At 45.5% G+C, this 17,801-nt stretch overlaps 1 protein-coding gene across 1 annotated transcript in view; it reads right to left on the minus strand.

Moving 5' to 3' along the window:
- LOC114706363 overlaps positions 1-17,801 on the minus strand; it is a 117,090-nt gene that overhangs the window by 82,150 nt on the left and 17,139 nt on the right. Inside the window, 4 exon segments of the mRNA XM_037201053.1 lie at positions 2,840-2,959; positions 4,955-5,092; positions 8,548-8,685; positions 14,328-14,961. Coding sequence (XP_037056948.1) covers positions 2,840-2,959; positions 4,955-5,092; positions 8,548-8,685; positions 14,328-14,595 — 664 coding nt within the window. The 5' untranslated portion in view covers positions 14,596-14,961.

Here is a 17,801-nt window from a genome sequence, read left to right on the forward strand (position 1 = left end):
TGACATTGTAACCACAGGAAAACATCAAAATAAAACAAAAAGTAGTGTCCATAAACACAGCATGAGCACAGTTGGAGCAGAGCATGGCCATTTGTTGTTCCCCTGTCTGTTCTGTCTTTGTCACTGTGTCAGCAGAGCTGTACAGGTGTGACAGAGACCCACAAGTCTACAATATCAACCATCATGTCCTTGACTCAGAGTTTCCCTCCTTTCCTCTTGAGATGTCACAAAGCATGCCATGTGGATTGAACATTTACTATAAAGCTGTTGTTGGATATTAAGTTATTCAAGTTCTCAGGTGGGACACCCTGTTGGAACCTAGAATTAATGGAAAGTACCTTTCTCTTCAATTGGTCTTTTCTCTGATGCTGATAATAGCTAATAAAGAACTTATTTCCCCATCATTCTGCATGCCAGGATCCTCTAATCTAAAGAGCTGTTTAGTTACAGCAACTCTTTAGTCCTCATAGCTTCACACTTTCTATTTTTGTTTTTAAGGTTACTGCATTCCATGGATGGTATTACATTTGTATGTTTCTATAAGATGCCTAAAGTTCTTCCTATTTGTCTTACTCCCTTTCTATTTTGAACGAGAAATGATGGGACTGATTAAGTCAATTGATGCACTTTAAGCCTAGGCCATATTTTAAGGCCCTGGATTCTGCAAGTTTACTGCAATCTGGCAGTAGAAGGAATGCTTTTCTTCTAGTTTAGCTCAGATTTCAAAGGTGGCATTCCCAGCACTGAAAAGCAGTGTTGCTCAAGGTCAGGCCCTTGGCACCTAGAACCTGTGACTGTCCTTGTTGCTCTGATGCCAGAGAGAGGTGACATTAAAGGCTCAATTCAGTTCTTAAAGTGTGAGACTTCACTTCTCTAAGCCTTGCTCTTCTTGTCCCCAGGTGGGGACAATAGCAGTCTCTGTCTCTCTGTCTCTCTCTGTCTCTGTCTCTGTCTGTCTGTCTCTGTCTCTCTCTCTGTCTCTCTGTCTCTGTCTCTCTCTGTCTCTCTCTGTCTCTCTCTCTCTCTCTCTCTCTCATGACTGTGAGATTTAAGTGCAAGTGAGATGCAAGGGAAGACCTGGGCACGGGACCTGATATGAGGAGTGCTCAGCAAATCCCTGATGATCCCTTTGGCCACTTGGGAAAGTGAGTGATGAGGGATCCTGTGGTAATAGATTCTCTTGTCTGGCAGTTCCCTTCACAGGAATTCAGCTGTATGCTTGTGCTGGAGAAGACATTGTCCTTAATTCCAAGGGCCTCCTGGGAGCAGTGCCATGCCCAAAAGTGAGACTCCAGAAGCAGGATCTCTAGGCTGCTCTCTAGGGTTCTCAAGGTCCAGGGAGCTGTATGGACAATTTGCTTCCAAGAAGACTGAGTCTTTGCTTCACCCTTAAGAAGAGCATGCCGCCTGAGCAGTGAATTTAAACTTTCAGCTGGAGGCCGCTTTGTCCCAGGAGCTTCCAGATTGCTGCGCTATGGGCTGGAAGGAGGTTCCAGCCAAAGAAAGCCCCTATGACGTTGGAAGATTGAGTGACAGTTGAGCTGAAAACTCATGGTCTGTGGAATGGGGCTGGAAAAGCTTGGTAAATGAGTGAGTAGGGCTCTCACAGTGAGAAAACAAGAAAGAAACAGCTAGTTCCCTAAACCACTCTGCTTCAGAATGGTTACAAACTTATACTTCGAATTCTTTGAATGATCCGTGAGATCATGTGATGGTGTGATACCTAATATTGTCAATGTCAAGGATCTAGAAGTATCTAGCAGAAATGTCCCAGGGAAGATTTGTAAAAGATAGATTAGGTTAATTGATATAAAACAGCCCAGCGTAACTGTAGATGACACCATTCCAGAAATGATTTCAACACAGAATAAAAGGAAAACTCAGAAGAGATCCAGCCTTAATGCTATCTGTTTCCTAACTAAACACAGTGTAATCAGCTATTTCAATTCTCATAGCTATAGATTTTCTGACCTGAAGGACAAAATTCATCTGTGAAGAAAATGAATATTTTCTTCTTCAAATTTCTTCTGTCAAATAAGTAGAGAGGAAATTAATACAAAAATGTTAATAACTTATAAGTTAAGCTTATCACTATATATCCCAGGTTTGACATGAACAAACAGCTTAATTTGGGGTGGAAAGAATGAACTTTGAAGGGAGATTGTTAGCTCTAGACAGGACATTTATAGACTAGAAGAAGGATGATGGATGAGGAAATCATTTCTCAGGATCCCATTGTTCTAGAGCAGCCCTGCCTCTGTCTCTGTGTGCTGTGAGCTTTGACAAGTTAAACTCTCTCTCTGTACACATTGTGCACTGGAGAGATATGGCTACTTCAATGCTTGAGGAGAGGAACAGGCAAGGGTTTGGCCTGGGTAAGTGAGAATGGAATAAGGGAAGTCAGTAGAAGACATTGGCTGAAGCAGGAGCCTACCTACTCCTTGGAGTCCATCTCAAGAGAAGAGACCTTCTTTGCGCTTCAGAACTTGCATGACCCATGGAATTTCAGATCACAATTTATGTTTTAAGATGAACTCTAGATTCAAGTTAGGATAGGCTTCCTGCTGACTACCAGAGATTCAAGGTTCCCTTACATCAAAAAGAATGTCACCACTGCAGAGTCCAGTGAGATCATCTGAAGCCTGTGACCTTTACCATTCAACCACAGCTTCTAGATATTTCCATTTAAGTTGGGTATCCCAGGTCCCACTACAGCCAGAGGCTCACCTGTGTAGAACCAACATGTTGTGCACTCAAAGTTGCATCCACAGGTACCAGCTCAGCTTACCTTTGTTTCTGAAGGTAGAATCTGAATGTTCCCATTAAACAAGTTACTTACTTGAATGAGGTCTCTTCCTAAAAATTCCATGACCAGAGCTCAGTAGTTGTACAGAATCTTGGGGGATAGCTGTATCCAGGGTGGGTGTGCTTGTGGAGCCAAGAGATGATGAAGAAAAGGCTATGGAAAGAGACAGTAGTGGTGTCATTGTCAGAGAGGAGGCAGTAGCAGCCAGAGTGAGGTCTGCCTACTTAACCTCAGAGCCTTATCCAGAGCCTCATGGAGAGAATGATGCTCAAACAGGTGCTGACTGGAAAGGAAGCTGCTCTGGCAGTATGAGGTTCACATACTCATTCTGGCCTACTCTAGTTCTTTGTATGAGTCTCCATTCCTTTTTGAGCTGCAGATTCCTCTTGTGGGTCGCTGAGTTACTATCCACAGGAACAGGTAGGATCTCACTGTGTAGTTCAGGTTGGCCTGGAGCTCAGGCTCCTTCTCCCTTAATCTCACAGATTCTGAGATTATAGGGATATGTTCACAGCTATTTAATGATCATATTTTTGAAGCCAGATGTTTTGTTAGTCTTCAATCTAAAACATCTAGGTGGGAACAGTAGTGTCCATTAGTCAGAGAGATTTGGAAAAAGTCCTCAGAGATTGAGGCACATATTTCATATAAACACTTTAGGTCACTAAGTGTCATCCTAGGGATGGTAGGCTTCTGTAGGACACAGTTTTGATAGACAATGAGATTTGTGCATGGAAGTAGAGGATGGGGTAGTATTGCTTCAAATGGACCAACTTGGAAGCTGGGAGCAGAGATGAGTAAAAGAGGTAGAGGCCTAAGAGGAGACTTCTTTGTGGCTGATAGAGACATGAACAGTCTAATCTCTGCAACCATATCATCAGTGGAGTATTACCCAAGCCCCGTGTACAGGGTCTTGTTGTGAGCAGGAGGATATGTGAGATATAGACCAGTTGTGGGTGGCAGGCAAAAAAAGGTTGAGGATCCTGAAGGCTCAGATAATAAAAATGGCATTCTAGAAAAGAAGTGAGACTCTTTGAAAAACACTTTAATATTCAATGAATCTTAAGAATGCAAGTTAAGAATGGAGTGAAATTGTTTCAATGGAACAATAGGGAAGGTGGAAATATTTAGAAAAAGAAAGGAGAAACAGGATACTGAATTGAGCCTAAGAGGAAACTTTGTGGGATACAGACATGAACTCCATAACCTCAGCTACAACATCATCAGTGGAGTCATGCCTGAGACCTGTGTGCAAAGGCCTTCTTGTGTGCAGCTTGAAGATTTGGGATCTCCATATGTTATAGAGGTAGCAGCAGAGCAGAGGTGAGCAGCTTGAATTCTCAGATAATGAAAAAGAAGCACAGAGTGTGGAATGGATTTTCATGTCACACTTTAAATGATGCCAAAGAGACAAACAGAGGTAATGGCATGGGTTCTGTAGCCTAATTTTCAAGGCTTAATGTGGGGTGGAAAGAAGAATGAATTCTGAAGGGAGAAAGAGGGTTATCTCTAGCAGGAATTTCACAGTATCTGCAAAATGAAGGGGGAAGAAGTACTTCTCAGGTTCCATTGTTCTAGACTCCAGCCTTGTGCCTGATCTATGAGTTGTGAGCTAGGACAAGTTAGTCTCTGTCTCTCTAGACCTTGTGAGCTGGAGAAAGGTGGCTACTTCAATATTAGAGAAAAGGAAGAGGCAAGGAGTCAGTTGAAGACAGTGGCTAAATGTGAGGCAAGACCTGCCCTCTCCTTAGGGTCTAGTTCAAGATCACAGACCTTCGTTGAGATTCAACACATATATGACCCCAGAGATTCAGAGCACAGTCATATTTTGAGCAGAAGTCTGGGGGCAAGTTGTGTGAGAGAGGCTCACTGCTGACACCCATGGATTTCAGTTTCCCCTTGTGTCAAATGTAACTTCAGCACTACAGAGCTCAGAGGGATCATTTCTAGCCTGTGACTCTTAGCACTCTACCATGGTCCCTCTGCACTTCCACTTAAGTTGCCTGTCCCAGGACCCCACATAGGGGTAGGCTCACCTGTGAAGAACCACCATCTACATGGACTTGACATCTTACCTACAGTTCACAGCTCAGCTTATCTGTCTTCTGAATCCAGACTCCTCATTTTCTCATTTAATGACCTCCTTACCTGAAAGCCCACATGGTCTCATATTCAGAGTTGGTATGTGATGTGCAGTTCTTCGTCTTGGTTGTACTATATATCCTTCTTCGGTAGGTGAATGCACACAGGGTGTGCTTCTTGAGCCAGGAAATGATGAAAAACTGTCTATGGGAAGAGACAGTGGTGGTGTCATTATCAGATAGGTAGTGACAGGAACATGGGGAGCAAGGCTTGGGTCCAGTGTGCCTCCCCTCCCACGCTTCTCTACAGTCTCATGGAGAGAATGATGCTCTTGCAGGTGCTACAGGGGAATGGTCCTGCTCTGGAACCATGAAGTTCACACACCTATGCTGGTCTACTCTAGTACTTGTGTGAGTCTCCATTCCTCTCTGAGCTTGAGACTCCTCATGTGGGTCTCTGTATTTCTATCCCACAGGGATAGGTTGGATCTCACAGTACAGTTTTGCCTGGCCTCTAGCTCAGGCTCCTCCTGCCGTAATTTTGCAGGTTCTGGAATTATAGGATTTTGTATACAACAAGCTACTAATCTTATTTTTGAAGCCATATGATTTTTCTTAGTTTCCAATCTGAAACTTATATGGATAGATATTGCCTATTAGGCAGAGAGATTCTGACAAACTTCCAGGGGTGCTGAGGTCCAAGCTTGAGCATGGAAGTTTGGGGAGGAGCGGAACCGTTTAAATGGAACATCAGGGAAGCTGGGAACAGTGTTGAAAAAGAAAAGAAAGGCAAGGATACTGGTGGGAGCCTAAGAGGAAAAGTCTCCTGGGCTGTAGAGACATGAGCAGTCTAATCTCTAACACAGTGTCCTCAGTGGAGACTTACTCAAGCCCCGGGTGCAAGGGTCTTCTTGGGTGCAGCCTGAAGTTGTGGGATATGTATACACTGTGGTGGCAGCTGAGCAAAGAGTAAGCATTTTGATTGCTCAGATAATCAAGCTGAGACACAGATTGTTAAAGGGCATTTTCCATGACACACATCAAATGATGCCAAGGTAACAACCAGGGGCAATGGTTTTGACTCTGTAGCCTTGGTTTCTGAGGCTTAATATGGGATGGAAAGAATAGACTTTGAAGGGAGAGACAAGGGTTAGGTGTGGGCAGGACTTTCACAGAGCAGCAGAAGGATGAGGCAGGAATACATCTCTAATAAGGCTCCCATTGTTCTAGATTCCAGTCCTGAGCATATCTCCTTGTACTCTGATTTTTAACACGTAAACCTATCTGTCTGGACCCTGTGCGCTGGAAAGATGTGGTGACTTAAGTGCTTGAGAAGAAGAAGAGGCAAGGGTGTGTTCTGGGAAGGTGAGAATGGAATAAGGGAGGTCTGCAGAAGAAACAGGCTGAAGATAATGGGTGACCCCACACTCTCCTTGGTGTCCCTGTCCAGAGGAGAGAGACCTTTTTGCATTTCAGGATCTGCATGACCCCTGAGGTCTTTAGTGCCCAGTAAGATTCTGAGCTGAGCTCTGAGTGCCACTTAGGCTAGGCTAACTGTTGACCATCATGGTTCTGCTTCTCATCTGCCAGATGCAGCTTTATTGCTGTACAGCCCTGAGGGACAATTTCTAATGTGCGACCCTTAGCATTCCACCACAGCTTCCTGGACCTTCCACCTAAGTTACCTGTCACAGCTCCCACTTCAGGTAGATGCTCATCTGTGAAGAAGCTCCATTATGTGGACTTAAATTCAATCCCACAGCTACCAGGTCAGCTTACCATTTTTTCCTGAATGTAGAATCTTAATGTTCCCCTTAAACAAATGACTTACCTGAAAGAGGGAGTCTCCTACAAATTTGTTGGCCTGGGTTCAGTAGTTTTGCAGAATGTTGGGGGGGGGGTAGCTGTATCTGCATTGGGTGTGCTTGTGGAGTCAATAGATGATGAAGAAGAGGTTAAGGAAAGAGACTGTAGTGGTATCCTTGTTAGAGAGGAGGCAGTAGCAGCCAGCAGAGCAAGGGTGAGGTCTGCCTGCTTAACCTCAGAGCCTTATCGAGAGCCTCATGGAGAGAATGATACTCAAACAGGTGCTGACTGGAAAGGGAGCTGATCTGGCAGTATGAGGTTCACATCCTCATGCTGGCTTATTCTAAACCTTTGTCTGAGTCTCCATTCCTCTTTGAGCTGCAAATCCCTCATGTGGGTCCATGAGTTACTATCACACATGAACAGGTAGGATCTCATTGTGTAGTTCAGGTTGACCTGGAGCTCAGGCTCCTTCTCCCTTAATCTCACAGATTCTGGGATTATAGGATATGTCTACAGCAGGTTAATGAGCTTAATTTTGAAGCCATATGTCTTTTCTTAGTCTACAATCTAAAACATCTAGGTGGGAACAGCAGTGTCCATCATCAGTCAGAGAGATTCAGACTAAGTCCTTGTAGACTGAGGCATACATTTCATAAAAGATTTGTAACTAAGTGCCATTGTAGGGAGGGTAGGCATCTGTAGGACACAGTTTTGATAGACAGAGGGACTTGAGCATGGAAGTAGTGGATGGAGTGGTATTGTTTCAAATGGAACAATTTAGAAGCTGGGAGAAGGGCAAGGTAACAGAGGAGAGACAGGATACTGATGTGAGCCTAAGAGGAACCTTTGTGGGGAAACAGACATGAACTCCATGACCTCAGCTGCATCGTCGCAGTGAAGTCATCCTAAGCCCTGTGTGCAAGTGCCTTCTTGTGTGCAGCTTGAAGATTTGGGATCTCTGTATGTTATAGAGGTAGCAGCAGAGCAAGTGGTGAGCAGCGTGAATTCTCAGACAATGAAAATAAAGCACAGAGTGTGGAATGGATTTTCATGTCACACTTTAAATGATGCCAAAGAGACAAACAGAGGTAATGGCATGGGATCTGTAGCCTAAATTTTCAAGGTGTAATGTCGGATAAGAAAGAAGAATGAACTTTGAAGGGGGATACAAGGGTTATCTCTAGGCAGGACTTTCACAGAGTGTCTGCCAATTGAAGGGGGAACAAGTTACTTCTCAGGCTCCCATTGTTCTAGATTCCAGCCCTGTGCCTGTCTCTATGTGTTGTGAGCGAGGTCTAGTTAGTCTCTCTCTCTCTAGACCTTGTGAGCTGGAGAAAGGTGGCTACTTCAATATTGGAGAAGAGGAAGAGGCAAGGGTGTAGCATGGGTGTCTAGATACAAAGGACTCAGTTGAAGACAGTGGCAGAAGGTGAGACAAGACCTGCCCTCCTTGGGGTCTAGTTCAAGATCACAGACCTTCGTTGAGATTCAGGACATATAATGACCCCAGAGATTCAGAGCACAGTCATATTTTGAGCAGAAGTCTGGGGCAAGTTGTGTGAGAGAGGCTCACTGCTGACACCCATGGATTTCAGTTTCCCCTAGTGTCAAATGTAACTTCAGCACTACAGAGCTCAGAGGGATCATTTCTAGCCTGTGACTCTTAGCACTCTACCATGGTCCCTCTGCACTTCCACTTAAGTTGCCTGTCCCAGGACCCCACATAGGGGTAGGCTCACCTGTGAAGAACCACCATCTACATGGACTTGACATCTTACCTACAGTTCACAGCTCAGCTTATCTGTCTTCTGAATCCAGACTCCTCATTTTCTCATTTAATGACCTCCTTACCTGAAAGCCCACATGGTCTCATATTCAGAGTTGGTATGTGATGTGCAGTTCTTCGTCTTGGTTGTACTATATATCCTTCTTCGGTAGGTGAATGCACACAGGGTGTGCTTCTTGAGCCAGGAAATGATGAAAAACTGTCTATGGGAAGAGACAGTGGTGGTGTCATTATCAGATAGGTAGTGACAGGAACATGGGGAGCAAGGCTTGGGTCCAGTGTGCCTCCCCTCCCACGCTTCTCTACAGTCTCATGGAGAGAATGATGCTCTTGCAGATGCTGCATGGAAATGGTCCTGCTCTGGGACCATGAAGTTCATATACTTTTGTTGGTCTACTCTAGTACGTGTGAGTCTTCATTCCTTTCTAGGCCCGAGACTTGTCATGTCGTTCTCTGTATTTCTATCCCACAGAAATAGGTAGTATCTCATAGAGTAGCTTAGCCTGGCCTCTAGCTCAGACTCTGGCAGCTGTAATTTTGCAGGTTGTGATATTATAGGATTTTGTATACAACAAGCTACTAATCTTATTTTTGAAGCCATATGATTTTTCTTAGTTTCCAATCTGAAACTTATATGGATAGATATTACCCATTAGGCAGACAGATTTTGATAAATTTCTAGGGGTGCTGAGGTCCATGTTTCAAGTCATATCTGACAGTCACTAAGTGGCCTCCTTTCGGAAGAAATGTGCATCTTTAAATCACCATGTTGATAGTTTGTGAAACTTGAGCATGGAAGCTCAGGGTAGAGTGGAACCCTTTAAATGGAACATCAGGGAAGCTGGGAACAGTGTTTTTAAAGAAAAGAAAGGCAAGGATGCTTGGGGGATCCTAAGAGGAAAAGTCTCCTGGGCTTTAGAGACTTGAGCAGTCGAATCTCTACGACAGTGTTCTCAGTAGAGACTTACCCATGCCCTGGGTACAAGGGTCTTTTTGGGTACAGCCTGAAGATGTGGGATGTGAATATGCTGTGTGTGGCAGCTTAGCAAAGGGTAATCATGGTGAATGCCACTATACTAGCCATACCAGACTACTCCAGAGCTCGTGATCTGACGGCTAGATGACGGAATTTAGTGATCGAAGAGGGCACACGATCGGGCGCGGATTAGCCACTCCAGTCGTGTGAGGCTTCTCCGGATCTATGCTGGGAAGAGAGCAGGAGTATAAGGCGATTCACTTAGTAGGAGGAAAGGCGAACGTGTTCTTTTGAAGAATTCCCTGACCCAGGTCCACGGCACTAATTGTATAATAACTGAATTGAGTGAGTACCTCGAGAGAAGTCGGAGCAAGGGAGGAGCGCGCGGGAGCAGTCCAAGACGCGGGTGTGAATAGAGCGCAGTCTCTCTCGATCGATGAGCGGCAAAAGCTGAATCCAGACGGAGGATTCAATATTCACACAACTCAATATACGACAGAACCTCTGGGTTAGGTGAGATACAACACACGAGAGTCGTTCTGTGCGGAGTTCTTATTAAATAACTAAACACCGAGAAGGATTAAGCAGAGTGCTATACACTATGGCATCGCGCGATAGTCTGATAAACACTGATCAATTGTTGCATCCCGGAAGCATAAAAACAAGTCCAGGAACACATCAATTTAACAGTAAAGATGAAACTGAGATCCTTAAGGATCTTCGCTCACGGGTTTTGTCACTATGTACCACTCATAAAAACTTGTATATAAACGAAATGGTGAAGATGCGAGTAGGGCATAGGCTTTTTGACCTCCTGTAGCTTAGGTTCTATATAGAGAGTATTAATGTGAAGTAGAAATGACACGTCGCTTGAGGGAGAGACAAGAGGTTCGTGTTCGTGAGAGCGAGACTTTCACGGATCTTATAGAGTATGTAGGCCTAGGATTCAATCTTGAAAGGCTGCGAGCATAGTGTTATCTTCTAGATTCCAGGCGCGTGAAGCATACTCTATGCGCTCGCTCGCGTGATTCTCTCGCCACACACTCACAACAGGTCCATCAGTCCATGGCTACGCCACTGCACTCGAATATATATGCTTAGTGAAAGTCTAATGTGTGTTCAGGAAGTGTGAGAATGATAAGGGAGGAAACTTAAGAAGGACTAATCGCCATCGGCTGAAGCTAGAAGACCTCGTGCCTTGGTGGGGTCCACTGGTGTTAGTGTTAGGAAAGACCTTCTTTGCATTTCAGGCCATCGCATGCTCCCCTGAGTCTTTAGGGCCAACTAATCTGACTGAGGCATAGCCATAGCCACTTACCACACGCGCTCACTGTTGTATCTCCCACCATGGTTCTGCTATCTCATCGCCAAATGCACAGGATCACTGAACCGCCTCCCAGTTCCTTGCTGAAAAGCCCTATGAACCTTAGGTGGATCAGTTACGGTGTTAGCACTTCACCAACCTCTGGGATTGCACTCACACTCTCATATATAGGTCCGATGGAGATCACTCAAATTCAAACTCTCACGTAGTGCTGCACTCTCTCTCCTTACGATATATCACACGATTAGATGGAAATGAGATCAATAAACCACGACGCCGTATGACGTTTTGTTTCTCGTTAAATAATTTACACTCTCTATCGCTCTCTCCATTAAGACGATCGATGGTACGCCTGTATTATGAGTGTCTCCTTATCAAATATTGCTTGCGCTCGCTGGGATCAGTCGCTCTCTCGTCCGATGCTCATGGGACTCTATCCAGGTGTGGGTTTGTGAGCTTGTGGAGCCACAGAGAATCAAAGAAAGGCTATGGAAAAGAGAAACCAGTGGTTGTTCTTATCTTAGGGGCAGTCAGTTCAAGCAGCAGAAGCACGAGTAAGGTTTCCCTGCTTAATCTCATAACTTTACCTCCAAAGCCTCACAAAGGGAATGATCCTTTAGGGCTGCTGGACTTGAAAGGGAAGAGGCTGCTTGGCACCATAGAGGATGACATCACATGGATGCCTACTGAACCATTCCTTCTGTGTGAATCTCCCCATTCCAAGTGCTATTTGAGCTTGCAGATGGCCCTCATAGTGAGGTGAGCTGGAGGCTACTATTTCCAAAGGACACAGGTAGGATCTCACTGTGTAGTCTCAGGTTTGCCTGGAAGATCAAGGCTCCTATTCCCTTTAATCTCACAGGTCTGGGATATAGGAATATTGTCTGCCAGCAGGTTAATACGTAGATCTTAGTTCTTTGAAGCCATATGTCTTTTCTTAGTCTTCAAGCTAAACAGATGTACTAGTGGGGTTACAGCAGTGTTGTCATTCAATCAGAAGAGATTTGACAAAGTCCTGCAGAGTTGAGGCACAACTTTCATTATAATACTTTTGGTGCACTAAATATAGGCATGGTAAGGGATTATCAGGAATCTTGTAGGACACGTTTTGATAAAAACAAGGGACTTGAAGCATGGGCATACACGCTCGCAGGATGGTGTGTTTTTGTCTTTTTAAAATGGAACAACTGTGTGACAGCTTGGAAACGGATATATAGTCCGCGATGGCACGCGGCTCTGTCTTAGTGTGCAGCTCTCACGCACTCTCATTGATCTATATAAAAATTATTGGTGAGGGGTTACGCTAAGCAACTGGGTAAGTTGCATTGTGAATGCTCAGCTATAGTGAAACTGAGACACACTCACTCTCGCTCGCCCCGCGCGATTTCCATGTCAATATAAATATCAAGTGACCAATCCAGGAGAATGCTGTTGTAACCGTCTAAGTCGCCTATTGTTGTTAGGCTTAAAGCATTGTTGGAGGAAAAGAACGTGGAGACTGTGAAGGGAAAAACTAAGGGTTAGAATGTGTAGCAGATTTTCACAAGTATGTCAAAGGATGAAGAGCACACGTCATTTTCTCTGATTTACACAAGTTGGGCTATTTATTCAGCCCTGACTGTTCTGTCTAGTGTTTGTGAGCTGTGGAGCTTGGAACGAATATATATACATACCTCTCTCTCTTATATCGTGCACTGAGAAGATATGACTGCTTTGCACTCTCGTTTGATAATATGTGTAAGTATAGTCAAGGATTGTGTGCTCGTAAATGAGAAATCGATTATTATAAGGTAATTAGGAGAACTGGCAGTGCAATTGATTGAAGAGCGCCGTCGCTCTTTCTTCGCGCTCGTCATCTACAAGAGCAATCTTCATCTTTGTGCTAATAACCTCTGAATTTCAGAGCTCGAGGTCTCATCTTTTGATACTCTTGTATGCAGTTGTTGAGCGTTATCTTCTCACTGCTGATCCGTCCCTATTGGATATATATCGTGTTAAATTGCGCAACTCTCTCATTACATACCAAATATTAGTTTCTAGCACCTGATGCGTCACTAGTCTATCGCTCCATCGATTTGGCTTTCTGCTCTTCAAGATACCTTCTCTTATTATAGCGTCCTATAGTAGGTGAAGGCTCATATATGTAAGGACATCAGGTGTGCACTCTCACACGCGCTCGTCTATAAGCCCCTTTTCTTTCTTTTTCGTGCGTGCCATCACGCACTCGCATCATCAGTCTATTAAGAAATGTCTTTTGTATTCTCATTTGCACTTTTTTGAGATTGCATGTGTTCTTGAGCACACGTGAGATTCTGGTGAGGCTGCGCTTTGCTAAGCAGAGCTATGATGTTAATGTTCTCATCCCTGTGAATATATTATATAAGAAAACAGTTCTATGGTTATGCAGCAAACTCCACGAGTGTATAGGAAGCAGCCTTTCGCGCTCTCTACCTTCCTCCTTACCCACTGAAAACCGGTATCATCGACTGTCACCATGGGAAGCAACGATCGCGGTTCTCAAGATCCTGAGAGAATAAGGATCCTGCTCTGAATTCGACGACCTGCATAATCTCCTTATTAATACTCTCTCTGGTGGGACGTCTTCTACTCCTCTTTTTCGAGACCTCAACATCCCTTATGTGTATGCTCTGACTCCTTCTCCTCTCTCTTGCGTCACAGGTTTCAAGCTATATAGAAAACAGCAATTTACTGGTGGCTGGTTACTCTATAATTGTATATTTTTTGTGAGATAGTGTAGATCTATTTTAATACAACAGGATTATCACTTATAGACACATCATTCAAACCTGTGGGAAGGCGTGACGTAACCATCAGGACTGTTCTATTTCTGGGTTCCACCAACAACACTATATGGCGAGCTCCCGAAAGGAGGAGAAACAGATGTTGTTGGGACTCTCTCATCACTTCCAGTTGACGTACTGTCTTCACCACACAATTAACCTAGATAGGTTTGTCCTCTCCACAGAGGACGTTCGCGATTAAGTCACCACGAGTGTGTGCAGATATATAAGATACTGGAAGGCTGCAGCGCGCTCGCTATCCGCTATAAGTTCTTATTGTGGATATATAAATGCCTATGTCTGCTTCTCTGTGCTCACACTCCACGAGTCTGGCTGATTGGGATCTTAAGATGATCACCTCAGCACTCTCTCTTTTGCTCACGCACTGTGTTGGAAACCTTGTTTCTACTCTTCCATGGTTCAGAAGACATTTTGCCCACTCGCAACAGGCCTCTCCATCACACTCGCGCACCGCTTGGCGAGGCGGGAGTTACTCGGTTTGCCCTTCCACATATTTGAGCCCAACGAATGCACTCTATAGAGAAGAGTGGTGTGGGGGCTCTACAGGAGTGACTTAGGGAGTTTCTGGCGCGACCATTCTCGCGCTTCTCACGCTGACTCTCTCGGAGCTCAGTGAGAATCCTTTTGACAGGATGTTAGCCCACCCATGGACACCCAGGCAGGAGGTTCAGTGGTGATGAAGTGGTCACAGTAGTGATAGGTTGGGGTCCTTGGTGTACTTACTTAGAATCAAGTCCCTCTTTGCCTGGGCTTTGGTCTGCTGCAGCTCCCAGTGCTTCCACTTCCTCCTTTTGTGGATGAGGTCCAAGTTCTCTTGGCCCTCATGCTGAGCCTCCTCTGAATCGCTGGCCTTCTTGGACTGAGCTGCTTCCATGGTGATAGAGTCCTCAAATGATGCTTGGCTGTGCAGCTCCCACAGGTCCTGCTTCACGTCTCCCTTCTCCTGTTGCTCCGAGCAGGAGGCCAGTGGATCCTTGTCTCTGCTGGACATTTTTGATCTAGGAAATGGGTGTTTGATTGGAACTGATAGAGGAGAGATGGAAATAATAGAAAGAGCAGAGCAGCCTCTACAGTGACAATTGTCCTCTGGTCAGTTCAACGGAAGGACTCCAGGCTCTCCTGGGGATGGAGACTGTGTGTCCAGGTTCAGGGCTTGGGCTTTATAGGGCAGAAGAGGGAACTCTGGGAGGAAGTTTATCAGTAAATGTGTTCTCTATAGTTTCATGAATGATGCCAATGGAAGTTCTCCTTACTGTGCTGGCTTTCTTGTCAGGCAGGTGTGCTGTTATGCTGAGTCGGGGACTCTCAGCTTGTCAAAGGTTTCTTCTTTTAGGCCATTAAGGTCATTTATCTGACCCTGAGGACAAATAAAAAGGGGAGAGGTGAAGTCCCTCATTAGCTGCTTCCTGAGGCAGGATAATGATACAGGTGGGGCTAGGCTCTGTCCCAGGATTTAAGGGTGCATAGGTTAGGTTGAGTTCTTGTAGAAGGAAAAGAGTTTTAACTTTATCTGTTGAGGTGGATCATGTGATTGTTGTCATTCACTCCTTGAAAAACCTCTGAAAACAATTAATTACACAAAAGGGCTATAATGAGTAAGATAAGATTGTAGATTAGGGGACCCAGTAAGCTCCTAGCCAGGGCAGCCATTGTTCTAGTATGGACCTCGTGATGGCAGTGATTTGATCCAGGAGGAACTTGTGTAAAACTTTTAAAGGACAGGGAAAATGGAAGTGTGAGGATAAGGAGGAATGGAGAGACCAAGGGGAGGAGTCAGAGTGGGAGGGACCAAAAGTCCATCCTTAGGAAGATGACTGTCAACTGAATCTTGGTCTGCTCCTTAATTAAGTCTTTGACCTCTCTAACAGCTTGAGTTTGTTGGTGCAGAAGCAGCGCTGTTCCTGGAGGAGGGCACAGTTCCCACCACCACCAGCAGACAGGAGATCCAGGTCTCTAACTTTGGAGAACCACAACAGCAAAGACTTGGCTCAGGCCTAGCCATGGAAAGTGATGGAGAGGGAGGAGTGGGAAGGTGGGCATCTGGAGAATGGAGGGTGGGAACTGTAGGGATGGAAAAGCAAGAAGATGGAAGGATGCAGGACATGGAACAGGACAGCTGGGAGGATTAAAGGATGTGAATCAAGGGAGAACGTTTGGGGGATGTAGGAAAGGGATGTTGGGATTCCAGGGACAGGAGCATGAGAGGATAGGAAGACAGGGATGGAGGATGCAGGGATGGACTGTGCAGGACACTCACTATTCTGTGTTCCTCAGCTTCTTCCTTTTCTAGTGACCCACTCTAAGGAGGTCAATCCTTCAGCCATTACTGTGACAGAGGATAAGGTGGGGAAATGTAGCACAGAGGGGGACTCAAGAGCCCAGTCTGTGTTTAGGCTAGGCTCTGTAAAGGAATTTAGAAGTCTCCTATCCCTGGACACCACATGGGGGGAACAATACAAAGCCAACTAGCTGGAAGGATAAATTACTGAGAGAAAAACCAAAGAGGCACATGGACAGGTGTGGGGAACCAGACCAATTCAAGGCTTTCCCAGAGGCCCTGATGAAAATAGTTGTGTGTCCTTGCCAGGAATGGGCTTGGCAAGGCCAGTCTGACACTGGAGACAGTGCCTCCTCAGAGAGTCAAGGTTCCTGTTTCTGGGGACCCGACTCTTCCTCCTGAGCTGTGGTTATCAGTCCTAAGGCAGCTGTGCCTGAGGTATTACATGTGCTCTTTGTCAACATTGTCTCAGTTCTCTGCTGACCTTAGCTGCTTTCCCTAGTGTAAATAGTATATATGATGCTTTACTTCTATGGTGGCCAGAGAGACTCCATCTTGTCCTAGGCCTCCATCTTAGTATCTGATAACCTTTTGTCCCAGACGCAAATTCTTGCAAGATGAGTCCCACCAAACAAACCTGACTTGGTGATCCCCACCCAGAAATGTGCAGTTGTGGCCATCTGCTTTATTATGATAAGGGCAGGACTAGCTGCTTTTTTTTTTCCACTTCTGTAACTTACTTATACAGATACTAAGAGATTATTTTCAGGTCATCCTGACCACTCAATCTTGGCAAAACAGATCAGCTCTTTGCTTGCTTCATTTCCTTGCAGTTTTCACCTATAGGAACCCTTCCCTTGACACAGCCATGGCTCTTGGCCTTGGCAGGCTGAAATCAACCATGAGCCATCAATCACAGACACCATATGGTGGGTGAGTACAGGATGGGGAAATAGGAGCGAGAAAGAGAAAGAGAGGGGGGCAGAAGGATTCATATGCTAGGGAGAGATGCTGATTTGAAGATGAAAGGGTGGTGAGGAACAGGCTGACATGGATGGCCTGCTCACCATTTGGGGCTATGGTGATGATGTCTGGGGCTGGGCTGCTGCCAAGGACCATGTCTTGGTCTGTGGCCCTGACAAAGCTCTGGGGGCCTGTGTTGATGTCTTTGGCTCCTGTTACCACCAAGGTCCCTGTGAATGACCAGAGTCTGGGCCATGACGTATGAGTATGTTGGTGTCCAAGGGATGTACCCCCACAGTGGCCATGCTGATCTAAGAGGCCTGTGCTGGCCCATAGGACCATGGGGCCATTCCAATCTAGAAGGCTGGTGCTGCTGCCCAAGAACATGGTGATGTCCAGGCACATACTGCTGCCAAGGGCTATGTCTGAGTCTGTGGCCCTCCTGTGGCTAGGCTGTGTATTGATGTCTGTGGCTTCTGTCATCAGTGAGGGCCATGCAGAGGCCTATAGTCTGGACTGACACCTGAGGCCATGTTGGTCTTTAATGGTCAACCTGCCACAGGAGCCATACAGATCTTGGTGGCCTATGCTGCCACCTGGGGTCATGATGTCATCTGGACCCAAACTGGGGCTGAGGACCATATCTGTGTCTGTTGCCCTATCACAGCCAGGGTCTGTGTTGACATTTGTGAATCCTGTTACCATTGAAGGTAACAGGTAGAGCAAACACCTGTTTGGGCTGCCACCTGGGGACATGTTAGCATTTGGGAGCCATGGCATTGGGACCATGCTAATCTGGGTGACCTGCAAGGCAAACTATGGACATGACAATATCCAGGCCTGGACTGTTGCCAAGGACCATGTCTGGGTTCATGGTCCAACCACAGCCTAAGTCTGTGTTGATGCCTAAGTCTGTGTTGATGTCTATGGCTCATGTTGCCACTGAACGTCACAGG

The sequence above is a fragment of the Peromyscus leucopus genome, chromosome 8b (genome assembly GCF_004664715.2).
Source record: "Peromyscus leucopus breed LL Stock chromosome 8b, UCI_PerLeu_2.1, whole genome shotgun sequence".
Lineage (NCBI taxonomy): Eukaryota > Metazoa > Chordata > Mammalia > Rodentia > Cricetidae > Peromyscus > Peromyscus leucopus.